The 23,980-nt window shown below is 46.1% G+C and overlaps 1 protein-coding gene across 1 annotated transcript; it reads right to left on the minus strand.

The window, feature by feature from the left end:
- Positions 1–435: 435 nt before the first annotated feature.
- Positions 436–23,182, minus strand: DPCD (deleted in primary ciliary dyskinesia homolog (mouse)). The gene is made up of 6 exons (XM_082853842.1): positions 23,115–23,182; positions 14,635–14,715; positions 8,888–9,012; positions 8,410–8,543; positions 1,770–1,872; positions 436–578 (listed from the first exon to the last, which is right to left on the minus strand). The coding sequence occupies exons 1-6, from the start codon at positions 23,176–23,178 to the stop codon at positions 474–476; spliced, it is 612 nt and encodes a 203-aa protein (XP_082709968.1). The 5' UTR covers positions 23,179–23,182; the 3' UTR covers positions 436–473.
- Positions 23,183–23,980: the final 798 nt, after the last annotated feature.

Raw genomic sequence — 23,980 nt, forward strand, 5'->3', positions numbered from 1 at the left:
TCACCCTACTCCAGCGCTCCACAATGCTGCAACCCTTAGGCTGGCTTTACACCCACAGCATCTTAATATCCTGGGCTGTTTCCAGGTTTTCTGCAGTTTAAAATCTTCCTCACTCACCCTTCACTTAGGGTTTACAAGGTAAGGTAGCACAGGGGCCCTTCCAGCCTGGTTTTCCTCTGAGTTTATGCAAACAGGTTGGGGAAGATGCCCTGTCCTGCTGGGGTCAGGGCTCCCTGATCCTCTTCTCCATCTAAGACCCATACCTCCCTTTATGTGTTTATGTGGAAGGTTCTATATTGAAGGTCCCTAGGCTAGAGGAGAAGGAAATGTCATCACCAGCACCCTCCCTGGGGGGCAGAAGCATCAGAGGTGGACAAGAGGGCAGTGCACCCACAGTGACTCAGAATTATTTTACTCAGGAGAGAAGACCCTCACCCACACTCAGCGCTGGAAGTGCAGGCCTCAGGGGTCCGCTACTGAGTCTTGCAGTCCCCGTCACTGCTGTGTGCTGTCTTTACCTTCTTCAGCTCCTTCTGCAGGTTTGACTCAGCTACTAGAACCTCCTTTGGCTTCTGGTACTGTGGATGGAGCCAAGGAGAGGACATGATTCAGTCACATCACCCCTCTCTACGCACGCACACACACACTCTCTCTCCCTCCCCCTCCTTCTCTCTCCCCTCTCTCTTCCTCCCTCCCTCTCCCTCTCACCCTCCCTCCCTCTCCCTCCCTCCCTCTCCCTCTCCCCCTTCCTCCATCTCCCTCCCTCTCTCTCACCCTTCCTCCCTCCCTCCCCTCTCCCTCTCCCCCTTCCTCCCTCTCTCTTCCTCTCCCTCTCTCCCTCCCTCTTCCTCCCTCTCCCTCCCTCTCTTCCTCCATCCTCCCTCTCCCTCTCACCCTTCCTCTCCCTCTCTTCCTCCCTCTCTCTTCCTCTCCCTCTCTTCCTCCCTCTCCCCCTTCCTCCCACCCCCTCTCTCTCCCTCCATCCTCCCTCTCCCTCCCTCTCCCTCCCTCCCCCTCTTCCTCCCTCTCACCCTTCCTCTCTCTCTTCCTCCATCCTCCCTCTCCCTCTCACCCTTCCTCTCCCTCTCTTCCTCCCTCCCCTCTCCCCCTCCCTCCCTTCCTCCCTCTCTTCCTCCCCCTCTCTTCCTCCTTCTCCCTCTCCCCCTTCCTCCCTCTCTCCCCCTTCCTCCCTCTCTCCCCCTTCCTCCCTCTCCCTCCCTCCCTCTCCTTCCCCTCGCTCTCCCTTCCTCTCTCTCCCTCTCCCCCTTCCTCCCTCCCTCACCCTTCCTCCCTCTCCCTCTCTCTCCGTCCCTTCCTCTCTCTCCCTCCCTCTCCCTCTCACCCTCCCTTCCTCTCTCTCCCTCTTACCCTCCCTCCCCCTTCCTCCCTCCCCCTCCCTCTCTCCCTCTCTCTCTCCCCCTTCTACCCCCTTTATTCAAAGATGAGGAAATTGAGGCCTACAAGGTTGAATGACTTGCTGAAGGTCACATGGCTGGGTAGGGGTAGGCCTTTGGACCATCTAGAACCCCAGTTCTGTGGATTCTACCCCTCCCCATCACCCTCTATCCTCTTCCAGCTATGATTTTAAAATCAGCCTCCTGAGCCCTCACCGGCTCACACCACGCTGAGGCAGACAGGCCTGTTCTCTAGCAAGCACACCCCAGGAGTAGCTGGGGCTGGAACTGAGGACTCCAGTAGGATGGGAACTGGGCAGGGGAAGAAGGAGCCTTTCCCTGACATAGTGGCCAAGAAGTCTGAATGACTCTTACGGAGATGATGAGGGTGCAGTTGGCATGAGCAAAGCTCAGCGAGGAATCATCCAGAGGTAGCTGATACCTGTCTAGGTCAGGTATTGAGAACTTCTTGTAGTACCTGTGGGGACAACAAGAGGCCATGAGAACACCCAACAAAGTGACCCCAACAGCTGGGCATCAGGCCCTCTGACGCCAAACTTCTATACAATTCTCCCCACACAGCCAAAGAGGAAGAAGGGAAGCCAGTTAGAACACCAGTACTTTAGAGCTTAGTGGTCCTGGAAGAAAAAGAAAGGCCTTATGGCCAGTCCAGCAATGGAACAGGGCCAGTCATAATTCCTTGATTAGACCAGGGATCAGACTGACTCATACTTCAAGCTCAGTCCTCCCAAAGACACGTGGAAGAAGCCTCCTGGAATACACAATTGGCTCAGGCGAGCCCTACCTCCTCAGCACCCGAAGAAAATGGGATATGTGTGCTAACAAGAAACAGAATAAGGAAATCTAGGGCTGTCCTTGAAAGCTGGGGACTGACGGTTGGCACTTACATGGCCCTTTACTGAGGACCTCAGTTACCTTTTCCTCCTTTGGGGTCTTTGAAGGCCTTGTTAGCCTGACTCTACTTGTAGGCCAGAAAGGGGAGTACATCCACAAGGAGAAATATCCCTAAGAGAACAAGCCATGTGACTCATCAAGGAAGCTGGATCTCTGGGGCTCTGGACCCCACTCCTCCATTTTCACATACCACACTCGGTCTCCCTCAATGGCAGGTGACAGTCCAGAGATTAATGATCCCTTTTAGTAAAAAAACAAAACAACCCTGGGACTTCCCTGGCAGTCCAGTGGTTATACTGCTCGCTTCTGATACAGGGGGCAAGGGTTCAATCCCTGGTCAGGAGACTAAGATCCCACATGACGCACGGCACAGCCAAAAAAACTAAAAAAAAAAAAAAACAAAACAAACCCAGATAGCAACATCCAACCCATAATGTCTGTAATTTGACCTCCTTTGCCGAAGAGGAAACTCAGGCTCAGAGAGGTGAAATATCTCGCCTGGCTTCACAGCCAGTTGTCAGTAGAGTCAGGATTAAAGTTCCCTGATCCTGGTCTGGTGCTTATTACACTGGAGCACAAGCAATGGCCGCCTCACCTCTAGCAATAGGACTGTTTGGCATTTTCCTTGGTGGAAGTATGACCTAGGCTCTGGCCAGTGGCTACCAGACCTATCACCTGGGCATGGCATCACTGCTGCTGCAAGGGTATGTGGCTGGGCAGGGAAACGCTGCAGACAGGTACAGACAAACTCAAGTGAGGGGCCTGGAGAGGATAGGGCTTTCAATATGTCAGGGGGGCCTGGTCGTTGTGGCAGGTACCCCCAGTCCACTTCAAAAGCCCTGATGCCCTGGGGACTCAGGAGAGTTGACATCAATGCAAGCACTTCTGCCCTGCTCTCCCTGCCCACATCCCTCAGTTTAGTGAAGGCTCTCAGGGCCCCTATCCCCCAGGTTCCTCACTCCCCGCCAAGGTGCTGGGACCTGTGGCAGGAAAACAATGTTTACTTAAAGGCTGACAGTTCAAAAGGAGTGGGGGCTGGGGGATCCTAATGGCACCACAAGTTTGCTTTATTTTCCAAACTCTGCCCCAGGGAAAGGTGATCCATCTGCCTACAAACCGGGGTGGAATGTCGGCTTCATCCTCTTCCTAGCCAGCCCAGGCTGAGGGCTCTTTCTGGGGCCTCTGGTCTGGCCAGCAAAGGTGGCAGACACTGATAATAGGGAGGGAGTCAAAGGTTAAACAGCAGAGATTAGATGAACACAAAGGCTTGTTAGGAAGTGTTAACATCTTCCCTGCAAACATACACAAGAAGCAGAACCGGGAGAGAAGCAGCCGGGCACACACAGCTCAGCCGAACCCAGGGGGCCTGTGTAAGCCCTTGCTGCGCAGAACGTGGGGACATCCTTTCTGCCTACCTGGCTGTGTGCTGGGGAGGGGGGACAGGGACACACCTGTGTACTCTCAGAGGGGCACCATCAAGGCACATTCCCCAGGCAGGGGTAGTAGGACTGGAGAAAGAGTCCCAGGGCTTGGTCTCAACAGCAATCACAAGATCAAAGGGAACTTGAGTTGCATGACTTATCCCAGCTTCCCTGTTATACTCCCATCACCTCTCACGAGGTGGGGGGATGGAGGCAGAGTAGGTCTGGAGGCTCAGCTCTGTTATGAGTATTCTAATGGATTTAGTTTATTGGCTGAGGTTAAACCATTTTCCTCAGGGGCTTCTGATGGGCAGTCTTCAAGGGAGTACGGGGCATCTGCTTTCTCTCCTCAGGGAGCAGCCCACACTCCCTTATCTCCATCCCTGGCCTTGGGGTTTGCCCTGAGAAGAACCACGCTTCACTTTCTCACCAGCACCTGGACTGGAGAGGGACCCACTGTGCTTCTGGAAAAGTCCAAATGCTCAGCCTCAGGCAAGCCCTAGGTAGGCAGCAACCATTTCTTAGGCGTCAACTGTGTCCCAGACCTTGAACTATGAGCTGGGGATTTAAGGATGAAGAAGAAACAGGCCATATCACTGCCCGAGGAGACCCTGTGTTTCTGCTGAAACTAAGCCTTTATAGTGTGGTGGTTCCTGGACTTTTCGCTGATGCACAACAACCCCCATTCTCACCTGCCTTCACTGTCCTTGGTCTCGGCCACACAGTGAAAGGTGACATTTATGAATGCTAACTCTGTGCCAGGCCCTGTTCAACACACACTGAATCCTGAAAACAGCCCTCTCAGGTTGGTTGCTTCTGTTATCCTCTTTTACAGAAGAGTAAACTGAGGCACAGGAAAGTTAGGTATCTTGCCCAAGTCATAAAACTGGTAAAGGGAGATACCCTTATTACAGTGATAATCCCCCCAATCTCCTCACCCGCCCCCCGCCATCGCTCTACATTCTCACCTCAAAGTAACAGACCACCTGGTCTAGGTTCCCTGCGTCTGTCCAAGGGTGGGGCAGATATGGGGGGTGGTCACCCCCAGAACCCAGCCAGGTCTCCTGGACACTCCCTCTAACACAGAGTGGGCTTCCTTTCTGAATGTAAAAGTGTCCAAAAGATGTATGTGGAAGCAAAGGCTCTCAGGAGGACTCCCTGGCCCTGTCCTGTGACTCTGGACAGGCCACTTAACTTCTGGGCCTCAGTTTCTTCCTCCAAATTCCTTTCTAAAAATAAAGGAGCTGCCCTAGATGAACTTTAAGTCGCTGTCAAAGGGACTGGAACAGGCCAACTCTGTACCTCTCTCAAACTGTGCCAAAAGGACAGCTCCTTCACTTTGGCTATTTCAGAAATGATCCACTGCACCCTATCACTCTCTCTCTGCTGTCTCCCCTTCCCAATTCCCAGTCCTTTCCCAACCCATTCTCCCTTTTAGTGAACTGAGAAAGGGCACAAGAAGCCAGGCCTTTAGAGAGAGACTCTGGAAGAGGCTGAAAGTAGAAGCAGGATGGCTGTGGAGTCACATGGGCCACGCCCCACACACCTCCAGTGGGTGCTCTGCACACCTGCACACAGGCTTGGCCAGAGTGGTCGAGAGAAGCCTCTAGCCAGTCCGTCCCTTAGAGAATCAGTCGGCAAATCTCCCCTTCTTTCTTAAACATCAACACTCCAGGCAAACTGGTCACCCCTGCCTACAGTAGCCCCTCGTAGAGAGTCACAGCACACATTCACATACTAAAGGCACTCAGAAGTCCTACCAAAGTGAGTTTCCTAAAGTTATTTGACCACAGAATCCTCTTTTCTAGAGATGCCTATTAACACTCCCACAGTGTTAGTATTACCGATGTCAAATCAGCCAAGCTCTCCTCAGGTTCTAATTTTCAAAGAATTGTTGAGGGCCTGCTTCAGGCCGGGCATAGGGCTGAGTGTTTGTACATATACGATTTCATAATTCCCCAAGCAATCTGTGACGTACGTATGAGTATTCTCCTATGACATATGAGGAACCCTTGCCCCAAATGCTACGGGTAATACGTGGCAGAGGCCAGATTCAAGCGGACATCTTCCTACTCCACATCCTAGCTCATTCCACTTATAGCTGCCAGCTTCTAGGCTGAGGCTAGGAACCTTCTTTCTGCACAAACACTCTTACTGGGAATAGATGGTGCCACAATGGGATCCTGGGAAAGCACTTTCTTCCTTCCCTGATTCATCCCTTGCTATTACCTGGGGCCAAGGACATAATACACTGGAATCAATTCCTTCAAGAGAAATGGCCAACCCAGTTATTCAGAGACAAGGCAGGTATAGACAAAGGAACTCTGGCTTTTACTGGTAACCATAATCCAGAATATCAGAATCGGGGCAGGCATGGAACCTCCAGGTGAAGGAAGTCAAATCAGAAAAGCCACAGTGTGATGGAAACTGAAGAGGCCTGGGCACTGAAACCATCACTAACTATCCCTTCAGTAAGTCTGTTCATCATGCTGACTTTATAGATAATCATTCATATATAGCACAACAATAAAAATACATACCCTGTCCACCACTGGATGGTGTGATGATCAGAAAACAGATTTTTAAAGTATCTTGAAAAAGCTAAACACTGCTCAAAGGAATAGCTATTGAGTTCTGTATATTTCGGGGTAGTAAAGGTATAGGACATCTTCTACTCCAGGTAGAAGATGAAAATGCCACTAGGCTCAGAAGAGCCTGTTAGGGGTTTAGCAGCCTCTCTCACCTTCCTCCCAGCAGAGGATCCTGAGGAAGGCTGTGCTGAGCCAGGCTGGGCCGCTGAACCTGAGATCTCATTGTAGGCTCTGAAGTGGGCACTCACATACTCCTCTCCCCTCTTTGGGAATCCAATCCCGGCCCTGCTCACTCTGGGGCACTACTCGCATCCCACCTGGCCTTACCCATCAATTCAAAAATGTCTCCCCCTGCCTTGGGCGCCGGAGTGGGCCTCTGGCCACGGAGCGCCTGGTCAAGAGCGCCACCTATGGCTGAATACGCACAGGAGATGGGACCCAGAGGATCTGCCTGCAGATGAATTTTTTGGTGAGCTAGCTAGCCTCTCTTTTCTCACTCCCTGGTAATCACATTTCTGCTGGATATCTGTATTCGACAGTGACCTCTGGGGGACAAAAGGGAGGCAGCAGCCAGCTCCACAAACTGCTGGGCTGCAGATTCAAGTGCTATCAGAAGCACTTTTGTTCCTAATTTGGGCCCAGGGCCTCTTACGCCAGGGAATGTTTGCTGAAGCACGGAGTTTGTTTTCCTAAAGGCAATTTCTCTGTTGCCTGAAATTGCTAAATTCCACTTTAGGCACTGACTCCTGTTAATGATGAGAACAATAACAGGAATAAACTGCCTTTTATCTGAGAGCTTCAAAGTCCTTTATAAACGCAAATCCTTATTATTATGACTTTGTATTTATAGACAAGGCCCACTTCAGGGGCTGCTGGCTGCGTGTACAGCAATAATCCTGAAATTAATTCATTCATCTCTACCCCTTCCCCACCACTTAACCCTGCCAAAGTGAGAGGGTGTGGGGGTCATAGAGGAGGGCAGAAGCCAGGGCTGCACCAGGGGAGCCTGGGAGGCACGGACCTTGAGGGAGATGGGACGGGAGGCTGGCACCACACCACCTGAGAAGATGGACAAATAGCTGGGTCCTCCTTACTGCTTGTAAATCAGTGGATGATGGGGACACCTCTGGCCTAAGCTTAGCACCCCATGAGACATGTTGGGTGGCTTCACAGTCTGTGGACCAGTAACTCATAAAACCTCCCATCTCAATGCACCAAATCTATTTCATGGGAGTTGGTCCTATTCTGCAATCCCTGACTCAGGTCACAACCAAGTCATCACAGGGCTCTTCTCTTCTCCTGTGATCAGTCAGAGCTCCAGAAACCCAAACGAGATCAATGCATTTCCAAGATGATCAGCCCAGAAGCAGCCCTGCCAGGATTAGATCTCCACTTTGGTCACCTTCTGTCCCCTCAACCCCACATTTTGCCTTCCCCTAGCAGACCATGAGAAGAGGAGCAAAAGGAAGTCTAGTAATCCCTTTGAAACATAATGCAAGTGACTTCATGCAAGAGACTTCCAAGAGGCCAAAGCACCAGCTCACTGTCCCTCAGTTCAGGGAGGGATAGGTTTGCTGCTCCCAGACCAGTACTTTAAAGTTCGATAACTGCCACCTCAGACAGGTGCACCTTCCAGGCCATGGCTCCCTGCCAGCTCCAACAGTGATGTTACCAGGCCAAGTTCATCATGGACTGGATCCAGCCAGAGGTCAAGGCACAATAACCTTACAGCAGAACCACTTAAGATCACAAGGCAATGGCCGGGTGATTCCCTCAACCTCTCATTCATCCAGCAAATATTTATTGAGCCCCAGTCTGTGCCAAGTACTGGGCCAGATACTCATTGTTCAAATTTCCCTGCCCCGGTGGAACTGATTACAATATTCAAGCTGGTCCTGCAGAGAGAAAGCCCTTCAGCTTTTAGCACCTACTACAGGGCTTTAGTGAAGCCCTCCTACCTCCCTCAGAGCTGGACAGCAGGCTTCTCTGCCCTCTGAGGTGGGGAGCCATCTGAGCCCTAACCTCAGGTCAAACCCCACCCCCACCTTGCTCATACACAAGCAGGCAGGTGCCCACCATGCCACTTACTTTTTGTTGGTTGTTCTGACGACAACACAGCGCTCCTTCTGGTCCACACAGACACTGTAGACATCCTTAGGGTACGGGAGGTTTCGAATTCGCCACTGGAAACTCATCTTGGTGTCCTTGCGCATGAAGATGGGCTGCAGAAGGCAAAGCCAACTTGAGGACTATTCTTGGAGGGGGGTGGGAAAGGATGGCTCTCCCCTCCACAAAGCTCTATCAAGGGGCACAATGGGAGACCCTCAGCTCTTCCCTACAGCTCCCCTCTGATACTGCCATTGCTGTGACATTCTAGGCCTGGAGCCCTCGCCCTGGGATGACTAAGCCAAAACCCTTTGGGTACTCATTCAAGCAAACATTTCTAGAGCACTGTGTCCAGGTGGGTACACTGGAGATGAGGAGGTGAACAAGACATGGCGCCTGCCCCCGAGGGCCAGCAGCCCACTCCCCCAGCCTCCCCAAGACACCTGACAGACAGACATACATTGGAATTGCTTTCCGTGATGAGTTCAGGCCCCAGGCTCCCTGCTCCTGGGAGTGCTGGCTCTCCCACCTCAATCTGCCACTGGCCCAAGGCGCCCAGGGCACTCTTCACACGCCACTTCCTCACTGAGGAGAGAAGGAAGCAGTGGGATTATGGGGAAGAAAGGTACTCTGCTTCTTTCTGCTGAATCATCAATATCACATTAGGTAACTGGAACAGGATAAAAGTGGGAGCTACAGGCTTTTACACTGGCTTTATCCATCTGAGCAGGGACCTCACAACCTCTGAAATCTCAGGAGAGTATTTCAATATTAGACAACGTGTAAAGCCCATATCATGGGTGCCCAGACAAAAGGAATTAGAAGAAAGCTCTGAAAGGCGCCAAGTGGAGTTTAGAAAACCCCAGGTGTGACTTCATGCAAAGGGAAGACGTGAATGTTAGGAAAAGGGTAGCTACCAGTAACAGGGAAAATGTGGATCCCCAAAAATGTGACATGCATTTTTCCCTCTAAAAATGGGCAGAGGAAAAATGAATTAAGAGGGTGAAAGCTGACAGGCAGATTTGTCTCATGATTCAGAAAGTCCAAATATAGAAATTCACTCATTTCAGGTGCACATGGCTTAAAACAAAAGTCCCAGAGTTGTATTTACAGGAAATTTTAGGCACACACATTTTAAATGCATTATTTATAAAAGATCTAATGTACATTTTTTGTAGAGTGGAATCATCCTTTTATAATGCAAATAATCATCTCTATTTTACAACCCAGATGTTTGCATAAGATTTTTTTTTTTCAATTAAGCCACATACTTTATGGAAATTCTAAGTGAAAAGACTAATTCAGTAAACACTAACTGAAAGCCCCTGCTGGGATGCTCAGGAACCCTGCTCAGCCCTGTCACAGTGACTGCTGTCAGCACGCCCATGGCCACAGGGGGCTTTCGCGAGTGCGACCCCTCTGTTCCTTCCCTGCCCGCAGCAATGGGGGTCTTCCAGGTGGCAGTCCCAGCGTTGCTCCAGGCCAGCAGCCTTCCTGAAGCTGCTGTGAGGAGCTAAACAACTCAGAAAGTGCCTGGCGTCCTGTCGCAGTTGCTCCTTTTTCTGGGTCGGGGTGGTGAGAGCTGCAATGCGATTCTCAGGATGGGTTTCTTTGAGACCTTCTGGGCAGCTGTGCCAAACCCAAACACCCTCACTGCTCTAAGTAAGGCACACAAGCTGAACACAAAAGTATGCTGCACAATTCGAATTTTCCCTTTAATATGTGCTTTTATAAGGTCTGGTGCCTTCTGCAGTGTGGTTTTATTACGTCTCAGGGCCAAAAACTCTCCCTAGAAACACATTTCCAAGTTTACAATGCAAATAAATAAGGAAGAGTAAAACTTGGAAATATACTTTAAAGGCAACTTTTTTCTTTTTCTTACAAATACTTCTTCTCTCTTAAGTGAATGGACTGTGACCAGAAGTATATCCAAATCTATTCATGTAATACTTTGCTTATTTAACTGGAAGCCAGCCTTCTGGGTTGCAGTGTTCACAGTTGCAAATTCAGAAGCGACAAATGCCTCTAAGTGGAGGTTTCCTGTGACAAGACCCATGTATCTCACTCTTTATTGTAGGAAAGATCACTCCCAGATTCTCAGACATGTATAAAATGCTATGTGTAGAATAAGGCAGGAAATTAATTTTCTCCCAGGCATACTGACAACAGCATGACGGGATAGCTCACATCAAGGGCAGCGACAGAACTAAAAAGGATGTGGGACCATTTGGTGTGAGGACAAACAAACATCCTTAGACCCTGACAGGATCACGATATAATAGAACACAGTCATCACAGAGTTTAAAGGTGGAGGTTCCTTTAGAAAGCATCTAGTCCAATACCTGTATTTTTCAAATGGGAAACAGCATTTCTTCCCTGCCTGCTCTCCTTCAACCCTTGCCACCACTCTTCAGGGGAGAGTATGAAGAATTACCAAGGCTCAGAAAGATACACTAACTTGCAAAAAACACAGCTAAAATTCAGGTCTCCTAACTTCAAGACCAGAATTTGAATCATTAGTAAAAGGCTAACTTGTATTCTATAAACATTCAATAAGCATACATGATATTTTAAAAGGTTCACTTAAAAAAAAATGAAGCTCTATTTCTTTTTTATATTTTAGCATTTAAAGGAAAAGCTTCAATTATTTGAAAATGTATTGATAAGTTATGAAAACCTAACTATCTGGGGCTTGATAAGTGAGGCATGCTGTAATCATGGACCCTGTTAAATCATTTGTCCTGAGGCACGATGCCAGTGTGGCCAGGAGAGGCAATTCCGATACCAGGATTTCCTGTCTACTCTTTTATCCATGGAATACTGGGTTTGGAACAAAAACCTTCCCAAGGAGTACCCTAAGGAGGAGGAAAGTCAGCTACTGGTTTCCTTACTGCTGACCTTGAAAGCCACTCAGGTCACAGAAATTTGGACCCTTGGCTGTTTTGTCTTTTTTTTTTTTTTTTAACACCTTGGAATTAAATTCTTTGTTAGAATATGAAGAAAGCCTCCGTATTCATTCCCTTGTGAGATAAGATCCAACAAATGAACGGGTGAAGTCCTTGTTATTTCTCCCATGGACGTGGGCATGAATGCACACATGCAAATACATTTTGTCTTGTCTTTCTTGTCCTGTCTTTGTTCCTGAACTCAAGGACAGCTCCTGCGGCAACAGAAGACTGTTTGCACCTGCTGTCACTCTGATTTGATTATATGTTAAACCCAAACTGGTGTGTGCAAGGCAGCTCCCTGGGACGCTGTCATATCTTCCTGGCTGAGCCAGGGCCAGTCCTTGGAAAGGAGACTTTCAATGACCCTGTAAAGGGTCTGATGGGGAATATATGAGGGAGGCAGCGCCTGGGGCCTTTTTCCTAAGTCAGCAGGAAGCAGGCTGATGTCCCAGACTGCTGAAAGGAGGCCCCATCTTTCAGGTGGGCTAGAAAGTGGAGGTCCTAAAAGGCCTCTTTCCCCAGAGCTCCAAGCCCTGGCCCACTTCCAATGTGGATAATTACATTCCCCTTTCCTAAGTACTCCCTGCAGCTTAAACTGGATGCAGAATTCTTCTTTTCTGCCCTAAAACACTGCAACATTGCTATGTGGCTATTAAACAGCTGCCACGTCCCATCCCTGAGGAGGCTGAAGGGAATCGAGTGGGTCATTTATAAAGCCGGTGAAGTGCTTGGGGATGAAAGTGCTCAATATCCTCCAAATGCAGCCTGGGGTGGTTAGGCTGGCGGTCAAATACCAAAGCAGATTAAGCCGGTAATCCGAATGTAATCGCTGGGGGACGGCCTGCCCTTCAGCCTCTGCCCCCCTGGACATGCTGTGTTCTTCTAGGGCTGGTTTGATGTTCCGATCATTGTTATGGGGCCCTTCAGTTTTTTCCTCTATGAATACACATACAGCATTCACTGTGGGGGGTGGGAATGAATAGCATTGAGAGGGCAGAAAAAAAATATGACACTACTATGCTTATTAACACCGACCGGAAGAGCTCCAATCCAGACAGATGTCCTATCGGTAATTCTCTCTGTAAATTACTTTCTGGGTTTTTTGGACAGAAAACCAGTTTGGCCAATTATCCAATTTGTATAATTAGCTGAAAAAACGGAAACTATTCCCATTTACACCCACAAAAACCCCATCCATATTTTGCTTCAAAGAATGCACAAATGAAAGTTCAGGTCCTGGGATTATTTATACTTAAAAATGAAAAACAAACAGTATTTTGCAAGCTGGCGGAGGTAGGGTGGGGTGGTTGGAGACGGGTAAGAAAAGGATCAGCTGTTCAAAGGGCCCAGTGGTTTGAGTGGGGTGTTCCTTGCCGCCCATCTCTGTCCTGCTCCCTCCAGCCCCTACCCGGGTCATTCTGGGGAGAACAAGATTTAGTAAGAAAAGAAAACAGGATTAAATAACCTCAACTCCCAACAGAATGTTCTTGTGGATTAAAGCATGGGTTCTTCATCAGATAGACCTAGGCTTAAATCCTAGCTCTGTAACTAACCAGCTGTGTGATTCTGAGCAAGGTGCTTATCCTCTTGAAGCTTCCATTTTTCCCAACTGTTAAATGAAGACAGCAGTAACCTACCACACTGGGCTGTAATGTGGTTGGTTCGTGTAAACCGCTTAGCATGGCGCCCAATAAAAGTTACGGTATTGCTATCATTAGGTAAACTTTAGTCAGACAACGTTCTCCTATGAACCTCCATTTCTACTTTTAAGAAAAAGGAGTTTGGAGGCCACTGTCTATTCTCCACCTGCCAAGAGGGAAAATGACAGTTCATGTGGGATGCTACAAATGAAGGGACCTGGACTTTTTTTCATTTTAATTTCATGTCCAAGCACAACTAAGATGCCTTGGGTTTTATTTGTTTGTTTGTTTTTACAGCCACAACCCTGACAGCTGTATTATTTGCTCTGTGTGGAGAAGAGAGGTGACGCTGGGGGCTGGGGGAGAAGAGCTGCCGCTAGTCCCCGGCCTGGTGATGGTGGTGGTCAGCCCACGTGACCTCTGCTTTCATAAGCTCACCCCTGTTAGGCATTCCAAGGCTGTCACCCCCTGGGAGCGCTATAAATTACAATGGTTTGTGAGAATATTACTACTGTACTGGTTTCCACCAAATCAGTGTCATATGCTAAACACATCAAGATTTTTAATAGTACCAGACTAAACCAATTGGGACTGGAACCCAAGCAGCTCATAATAAGAAGGGATCAACACTTCACTCTGCGGCTGAACATGCACAGGACACATATTTTAAGACTGGAGACTAAGAGAATGCAAACCAGTGTAATCCGTGTTGTTGGTTCTAGACATTTATGAGCTGTCAGAAAAAGGGAAAAAGAAATTCCCCCGCCAATACTACCTGTCGATCAGGCCCAGGAAGAAATTAAAGTCAAGAATAATGACAAGAAAATAACCCAGCCCATGATTCCATCATTGGTCTTAGCATTTCAGGTGAAATTTAATAAAGAGACCAACTCCCACTGCTGACAGCCTCAGGCCCTGGGTCAAAGAACCAGCCACCTAGCTCTGGGAAGTCGGTTAATGCTGATGTGCATACCTGAGAACAGAAAATGAACAAATCGAATAATTCCCAGAAATCTGAGCTACGGCCCCTATTCATGAGCGTATTCTTAGAGGAAAAGGGCTGCAGGAATGAAAATGACAATGCTGCAAAATCACCGTTTCTACCTCCTACTCCCTTTGATTCAGACCTTCTCCAAAATGAGGGACATATTTAATAGAGTCACTTCTGAGGCAAGGTCAAAAGCTGCGCTTCTGATACTTGTTTGTTCCCGATATGACTTCAGAAAACAAAACAAAAAACAGACAAAAAAAACTGCAGTGAAATCCTGCCCTTACCACTACTCAGCCTTCAAGGCTTACTTCCAATTCCACCTTCTCTGTAAAGCTTTTTCCCAACGGTTTCTTTACATGCCCATTCCCACCTTAGAAGAATTACTCACTCTCTCATTTGTCTGGGGGTGGAGTGAGGTTTACTGGTCAAGCGGACGCCCACTCCACCTCTGGTGTCCAGCCCTGACCTCAGATTATTTTCAGGAACAATCCTGCCTCAAGGGCTTCAGTCTCCCTGAGCTTCCACATGTGGTGCTGGGATCCTCCCTGAAGCCTCAGCTATGCGTGTTTACCTGTGCTTAGGTCACCCCAAGTGTTCCTAAGGGCCCGCTGGGGGTCCCGTCACTTACCAAGTAGTTCACTTGTCTTCTCATCATATTCTTCGGCCATTTCCTTCCCATCTGGGAACAAATAGTGCACCTTCCTTCTCCCTAGGCACAAAACAGAGAGTGCCTTACCCCTGAGCCTCCTCTTGCCTTGGGCCTTGCAGGTCAAGAGATCTACCTGGGAAACACTAACAGCCTTGGGCATGTTAAAAAAAACCTTCACAGCCTCCCACGAACTCCTTGCCAACCATTGCCCACCACTACTCTAGGACATGTCCTGGGACTCACTTCCTTTCTAAGCTTTCTCTGAACATGTCTTTACTCTGCTGATTCTTCTACCAGCAACAGCTCCAAACTTCTTCCCAAATGCTGAACTCCTCCTTGCCCTTCAAAATCCAGCTCAAATGTCACTTCCACTGTGAAATCTTCCTAAACTATCAGCCCAACCACCTTGGCAAAATTCATCACTTGTTTGTTTATGCCTCTCTGGTGCTTTATTCATATCCACAGTGGAGCATATATCACATACTATACTTTTAAAAGCATCTGTTTCAAGAATGATATCATATTTATCTTTCTCTCCCCAGTTCCTAAAACCAAGCCCATGTGCTCAGGATATTGAACTGGGTTTCCCGACCAAGGCCTCCCTCCAGCCGTGCCCTCGCTCTGCCTTCTTCTGTACATCTCTAGACCATCTCTATCACACATCCATACGATGTTAGTCCCCATGTGTTCTCCTTACAGCATTTACCTTGGTATGATTTTTACATGTATTTGTGTGATTTTTGGATTATTGCCTGTCTCTTCTACTAAGGTAAGAGGGGTTTTATCCCCCCACCTATGGTTTCCCTATCACTTAGTATAGTATTTGGCATATTTTAGGAGCTCACCTAAATACCGATTGAGAGAGTTAATGAACATTGCTTCATCTTTCATTGAAAGCACAGAAGAACCCAATGGCGTCTCTTAGACCAGCTCTTCCACCTATGTAATATAATACTAAGCATTTTCTTAAAAGTGGCTATATAATTTCCCCTATTTTTACAGATAGGTAAGTAGATATAGGTAGGCTCCTCAGTGAGACTAATAACAGTACCAATGCCCGGTATACAGGTACCTAACGAATGCTTGATGAATAGAGCCCCAAGGCCCTTAACCAGCTAAAGCAGTCACTAGCCAAAACTTGCAACTGTTATCTGATCTACCAAGCCTTTTCACTGTCCATTCACTCCTCTGAGACACAGTTCCCTTGAGTCATTCCGAATTTGTATTCTGGGGAAACTCACCCCCAAATTTGCAGGGCCTCTCAGTAGGCGCCTAGATTACACCACCCTTACTCATTTGTTTGGCTCATAGAGCTATAAGAGGTTGTCCTGTCAGGAGTGGGGTATAAGGTGCTCCCTGTGAGTAGCTGAGGGTATCTGGCCTGACTCTCTTCTCCCCTGGAGTCCAGTCTTAAGTGCAGGCAGGATGCAGTGCTTACTATGGGCCAGGCACTTTACATGTTTTATTGCATTTATTCTCAAAATAATCCTATGTGCCTCCAGTACTTGTATTTCACAAGTAAGGAAAATTGAGGATTAAAGGTCATGTAACTTGTCCAAGGTCATAAAGCTAGGAAATGACAGCCCAGGCTTAAACCCACTTGAGGCCAAAGTTGATCCTGTAATAACCATACTAGGATATCTGTATGGCTTTAAGGTTATAAGGATGAACAATGTTCCAAGGGTTTATTGTTCATGTTTCTAGTGAATTACCTGTTTAGGCCTTAGCCTATTTTATTTGGGTATTCATCTTTTTCTTACTAATCTGATTGAACTTTGTATATATTAAGCACGTGTCATATATGTTGCAAATATTCTGTTTTAATTGCCTTTTAACTTTGTTTAAGGTGGGTTTTCCCAAACAAGTGTTTAATTTTTATATAGTCAATTGTTTTTTCCTTTGTGGTTATTATCCAGAAGTTGTGCTTAGAATATCTTCCCATACCCAAGATTCTATGTGTACATATGTGTACATATGTACACATAGAATATGTACATAATCTATGTGTACATATGTATGTGAATATAAAAAATTTTAAGTTTATTACTATGATATTTTGGTGAAAGAAAAAAATATAATAGGAACACCTCAATACATAAGGCAAATACTAACAGCCACAAAAGGGGAAATCGACAGTAACCCATTCATAGTAGGGGACTTTAACACCCCACTTTCACCAATGGACAGATCCTCCAAAATGAAAATAAATAAGGAAACACAACCTTTAAATTCTACTTTAAACAAGATGGACTTAATTGATATTTATAGGACATTCCATCCAAAAACAACAGAATACACATTTTTCTCTAGTGCTCATGGAACATTCTCCAGGATAGATATCTTGGGTCACAAATCAAGCCTTGGCAAATTTAAGAAAATTGAAATTGTATCAAGTATCTTTTCCGACCACAACGCTATGAGACTAGATATCAATTACAGGAAAAGATCTGTAAAAAATACAAACACATGGAGGCTAAACAATACACTACTTAATAACGAAGTGATCACTGAAGAAATCAAAGAGGAAATAAAAAAATACCTAGAAACAAATGACAATGGAGACACGACGACCCAAAATCTATGGGATGCAGCAAAAGCAGTTCTAAGAGGGAAGTTTACAGCAATACAATCCTACCTTAAGAAACAGGAAACACCTCGAATAAACAACCTAAACTTGCACCTAGAGGAATTAGAGAAAGAAGAACAAAAAGACCCCAAAGTTAGCAGAAAGAAAGAAATCATAAAGATCAGATCAGAAATAAATGAAAAAGAAATGAAGGAAACGATAGCAAAGATCAATAAAACTAAAAGCTGGTTCTTTGAGAAGATAAACAAAATTGATAAACCATTAGCCAGACTCATCAAGAAAAAAAGGAAGAAGACTCAAATCAATAGAATTAGAAATGAAAAAGGAGAAGTAACAAATGACACTGCGGAAATACAAAAGATCATGAGAGATTACTACAAGCAACTCTATGCCAATAAAATGGACAACCTGGAAGAAATGGACAAATTCTTAGAAATGCACAACCTGCCAAGACTGAATCAGGAAGAAATAGAAAATATGAACAGACCAATCACAAGCACTGAAATTGAGACTGTGTTTAAAAATCTTCCAACAAACAAAAGCCCAGGACCAGATGGCTTCACAGGCGAATTTTATCAAACATTTAGAGAAGAGCTAACACCTATCCTTCTCAAACTCTTCCAAAATATATCAGAGTGAGGAACGCTCCCAAACTCATTCTACGAGGCCACCATCACCCTGATACCAAAACCAGACAAACATGTCACAAACAAAGAAAACTACAGGCCAATATCACTGATGAACACAGATGCAAATATCCTCAACAAAATACTAGCAAACAGAATCCAACAGCACATTAAACAGATCATACACCATGATCAAGTGGGGTTTATTCCAGGAATGCAAGGATTCTTCAATATACACAAATCAATCAACGTGATACACCATATTAACAAACTGAAGGAGAAAAACCATATGATCATCTCAATAGATGCAGAGAAAGCTTTTGACAAAATTCAACACCCATTTATGATAAAAACCCTGCAGAAAGTAGGCATAGAGGGAACTTTCCTCAACATAATAAAGGCCATATATGACAAACCCACAGCCAACATCGTCCTCAATGGTGAAAAACTGAAAGCATTTCCACTAAGATCAGGAACAAGACAAGGTTGCCCACTCTCACCACTCTTATTCAACATAGTTTTGGAAGTTTTAGCCACAGCAATCAGAGAAGAAAAGCAAATAAAAGGAATCCAAATCGGAAAAGAAGAAGTAAAGCTGTCACTGTTTGCAGATGACATGATACTATACATAGAGAATCCTAAAGATGCTACCAGAAAACTACTAGAGCTCATCAATGAATTTGGAAAAGTAGCAGGATACAAAATTAATGCACAGAAATCTCTGGCATTCCTATACACTAATGATGAAAAATCTGAAAGTGAAATCAAGAAAACACTCCCATTTACCATTGCAACAAAAAGAATAAAATATCTAGGAATAAACCTACCTAAGGAGACAAAAGCCCTGTATGCAGAAAATTATAAGACACTGATGAAAGAAATTAAAGATGATACAAATAGATGGAGAGATATACCATGTTCTTGGATTGGAAGAATCAATATTGTGAAAATGACTCTACTACCCTAAGCAACCTACAGATTCAATGCAATCCCTATCAAACTACCACTGGCATTTTTCACAGAACTAGAACAAAAAATTTCACAATTTGTATGGAAACACAAAAGACCGCAAATAACCAAAGCAATCTTGAGAACGAAAAACGGAGCTGGAGGAATCAGGCTCCCTGACTTCAGACTATACTACAAAGCTACAGTAATCAAGACAGTATGGTACTGGCACAAAAACAGAAATATAGATCAATGGAACAGGATAGAAAGCCCAGAGATAAACCCACGCACATATGGTCACCTTATCTTTGATAAAGGAGGCAGGAATGTACAGTGGAGAAAGGACAGCCTCTTCAATAAGTGGTACTGGGAAAACTGGACAGGTACATGTAAAAGTATGAGATTAGATCACTACCTAACACCATACACAAAAATAAGCTCAAAATGGATTAAAGACCTAAATGTAAGGCCAGAAACTATCAAACTCTTAGAGGAAAACATAGGCAGGACACTCTATGACATAAATCACAGCAAGATCCTTTTTGACCCACCTCCTAGAGAAATGGAAATAGAAACAAAAATAAACAAATGGGACCTAATAAACAATGGGACCTAAAAGCTTTTGCACAGCAAAGGAAACCATAAACAAGACGAAAAGACAACCCTCAGAATGGGAGAAAATATTTGCAAATGAAGCAACTGACAAAGGATTAATCTCCAGAATTTACATGCAGCTCATGCAGCTCAGTATCAAGAAAACAAACACCCCAATCCAAAAATGGGCAGAAGACCTAAATAGACATTTCTCCAAAGAAGATATAGACTGCCAACAAACACATGAAAGAGTGCTCAACATCACTAATCATTAGAGAAATGCAAATCAAAACTACAATGAGATATCATCTCACACCAGTCAGAATGGCCATCATCAAAAAATCTAGAAACAATAAATGCTGGAGAGGGTGTGGAGAAAAGGGAACCCTCTTGCACTGTTGGTGGGAATGTAAATTGATATAGCCACTGTGGAGAACAGTATGGAGGTTCCTTAAAAAACTACAAATAGAACTACCATATGACCCAGCAATCCCACTACCGGGCATATACCCTGAGAAAACCGTAATTGAAAAAGAGTCATGTACCAAGATGTTCATTGCAGCTCTATTTACAATAGCCCGGAGATGGAAACAACCTAAGTGTCCATCATCGGATGAATGGATAAAGAAGATGTGGCACATATATACAATGGAATATTACTCAGCCATAAAAAGAAATGAAACTGAGCTATTTGTGGCACATATATACAATGGAATATTACTCAGCCATAAAAAGAAATGAAATTGAGCTATTTGTAATGAGGTGGATAGACCTAGAGTCTGTCATACAGAGTGAAGTCAGAAAGAGAGAGACAAATACCGTATGCTAACACATATATATGGAATTTAAGGGGAAAAAATGTCATGAAGAACCTAGGGGTAAGACAGGAATAAAGACACAGACCTACTAGAGAATGGACTTGAGGATATGGGGAGGGGGGAAGGGTAAGCTGTGACAAAGCGAGAGAGAGGCATGGACATATATACACTACCAAACGTAAGGTAGATAGCTAGTGAGAAGCAGCCGCATAGCACAGGGAGATCAGCTCGATGCTTTGTGATCGCCTGGAGGGGTGGGATAGGGAGGGTGGGAGGGAGGGAGACGCAAGAGGGAAGAGATATGGGAACATATGTATATATATAACTGATTCATTTTGTTGTAAAGCAGAAACTAACACAACATTGTAAAGCAATTATACTCCAATAAAGATGATAAAAAAGTATATATATATGTATGAGTTTGTATGCATGGAAAAAATATGGAAGTTTCTGTATGGAAATGTCAATTGTGATTATCTCTGCATGGTAGGATTACCAGTGACTTGTTTATTTATTTTTCTTATTTCCACAATGAACATAAATTATTTATGAAGAAGTGTGTTGGGTTCTCATTAGCAACAGAAGTGATTCTTGGTGGGAAGTTAGTAGCATCCTACGCCCACTCACATACACATTAGGAGGATAAATCAACAGGAGAGGTTTGACAAGGCATATACACACCTTTGGCTTTTTTTGTTTGTTTTCTTTCTTTTGATTTTGGTTTGGTGGGGGGACTAACAATGTTGTTTTGTGATGTTACTCACAAAAAAACTTAACGAAGTCCTGACTGATGAAATATTTGTTTAAACACTGTCCTTTGACCAAAGGAAGTAAAAGCAGAGACTAGAATAGATATTTTGTACACCCATGTTCACAGCAGTAATTATTCACAATAAAAAAAGTGGAAGCAACCCAAGTGTCCATCGACACACTGGTGGATAAACAAAATACGGTATACACATACAACGGAAAAATGTTATTCAGACCTTAAAAAGGGAGGAAATCAAACTTTCCTCAAGCGACATGCGACATTTCCTCATTTCCACATGCGACAACATGGATGAACTTCGAAGACATTATGCTAAGTGAAATAAGCCAGTCACAAAAGAACAAATATTGTATGCTCCACTTATATGAGGTTCCTGCTGTAATCAAATTCATAAAGACAGAAAGTAGAATGGTGATTACCAGGGGCTGAGGATAAGGAGACTGGGGAATTAGTGTTTAATGAGTATAGAGTTTCAGCTGAAGATGAAAACGTTTTGGAGATGGATGGTGGTGATGGTGGCGTAACAATGTGAATGTACTTAATGCCACAAAACTGTACACTTAATAAAGGCTAAAATGGTAAATTTATGTTAAGTACTTCTTACAATAAAAACAAACCCCACTGTCCTATGAGATAATGTTCAGAATCTTTGGTTTGGCATAGGAGATCGATCACAACATACCTCAATTTATCTGCAATCTCTCTTCATTTTCCACCATTTCCCCTCATCGCTTGAGAAAAGCATCCTTTTATTCACTCTTGCATCCTAGCACCTAGTACCTTACACAGTGTAGGGAGATATTATGACTGGGTGAATGCTTTGGCCTCACTAAATGTTTTGTTATGCCCCTAGTAATCAGCCATATACTTTCACACCTCTGTGCCTTTACACGTGAGTCATTCTTCCTGGAATAACTATCCCCTCTTCTCCACTTAGCAAACACCTATTCATCCTTTAGGACCCATAAACATCACCTCTTCTGTCAGGTCCTCCTTCAAAGAGATAATCATTTTCACCTCTGTGCTCTCATAGCATTTTATAGAAGAGTCCAACCTCTATTTAACACACATGCTTTTGTTTATTTACATTTTTTTCCTGACCACTATGTGAACTCCTGGGACGTGTCTTTTTCTTTCTATCTGCTCTAGCACACAACCTGACACACAGTAAAAAGCATCCCTAAATACTGCATGAATAAATGAGCAAATGACCAGCTGACTTCAATTTCCACGCTTTCTTGACTGGCCTCTGCCTGTGGATGTCAGTCCCTGCTGGTTTCCTGAAAGCTACAGGAATTCAGACCAAATTCATTCTGGCTGCCAAGTGAGTCCAGGAAGGGACCCTGAAGCACTGGCCAGTCCTAGGGTGGAAGAAAGTCCGAACTCCATCCATACCTCTGTGCCCACCTCTTCCAGGACCAGCACGAGGTGGGGGTAGGGGGTTGCTTTGTCTCCTCTAAAGACCCAGGGAACATTTAGAGGTTCACTTACAAAGATAACATTACAGCTGGAAAGGACCTCAGAGACAACAGAGGTAATCCATCCACCTCATTTTACAGATGAGGAAAATGAGGTTCAAACAAGTAAAGAGGCCGACTGGGAAGCCCACGGTAAATTAAAGGCAGAGTCGTTAACTAGAGCCCAGGTGTCCTGCCTTTCTATGATACCAGGCTGCTTTCAGCAACAGAACCTCCAGACTGAGGTTCATCCCAGTTCAAGATTCAGTTGTACCACTGACTGACTCGGGGAGCTGGGGCCGATCTAAAATCCTGGATTTCAGTTTCCTCTTCTGTAAAATGGGGTCAAAACCACCTCTCGGGACAGCGGTGAGGAGCAAATGACGGTGACCGTGAAAAGAATTATTATTTATTAGTAACAAAACTCAGAGCGGAGTGAGGTGGTGTCCAGGAAACTAGGGTGTCCAGAGACGTGAGTTCCAGTCACCTCATCTCTCTGGGCCTCAGTTTCCTCATCTGCAAATGCAGTAACTGCCCTGGAGGGAGGCCGCGACCTTCCAGTCCTGCCGTCCTGGGCTGAGGCCCTTCCCGGAGGCGCCAGAGCGGAGGGCCGGACGCTGGGGTAAAGGACGAGGGTGCTCGCGGGGTGCCTCGAGTTACCGTCCTGCAGCAGCGCCGTCTTCTCTGCCGCCCGCAGACTCTCCAGCCAACCCGTCACCGCCATCTTCCCTCAGCTCAGCCGCGTGCCCGGCCGCTGCCATGGCAACCGTTTCCGCCTAGGGTCACTTCCGGATGACCCGGAAGAAGTTCTGGACATTTGCGTGTTCCCACCCCGCAACCCCTCACGCCCTTCGTCTGCTCTCATTGGCTGCTCTGGTAAGTAATTTACTCCTACCCACACCTGGTGACCCGTCCGGCCTGAAGTTGACCCCATCCGGCAACGAACCTGGGGAGTGGGGAGGAGCCTTCAGGGCAGGATCCAGACAGTCCATCCTTCGCCTGGCCCCCAGCTGGGGGAGTCCCGGGCGCGCGCCAGCTGCGTTCGCGGCGGGTGCCTCACACCTGCCAGCGTCTTCTTCACCCCCAGCTGTGAGGCCGAGACTCCCCCAGTCCGGGAAGGCGCCCCACACCTGCTGCAGTCGTGCATTTCCCTGCAGCTGCGGGCCTGCGCTCCCCCCGTGCTGAGAGGTCCGAGACCAGGGCAGGTGCAGGGCGTTCCCCCACCCCGCCTCCTAATCTCCACCTGCCATCTGCGGGTGTGTGATGGGGGTAGAGAAAGATTATATACAGGTCCCCCCGAGTCCCCACTCATTTTGGGAGCCCAAGTCCTTCCTAAAGATGGAGCTCCATTCCTAGCCTGGCATCTCGTTTTGGTAAAGCCTTTTGGAAGTGGGATGCAGCAGGAGCAGACACTGCACACTTAATCTTCAGAGCAACTCCCTGAGGAATGATATCGTTTGGTACCCATCAAAAGTTCCCCCAATAGTTCCACTCTTCCCCTTATTTTCCCCAGTACTCTGAAAGTG

This window comes from Leucopleurus acutus (genome assembly GCF_964270905.1).
Source record: "Leucopleurus acutus genome assembly, chromosome: 14".
NCBI classification, from domain to species: Eukaryota; Metazoa; Chordata; class Mammalia; order Artiodactyla; family Delphinidae; genus Leucopleurus; species Leucopleurus acutus.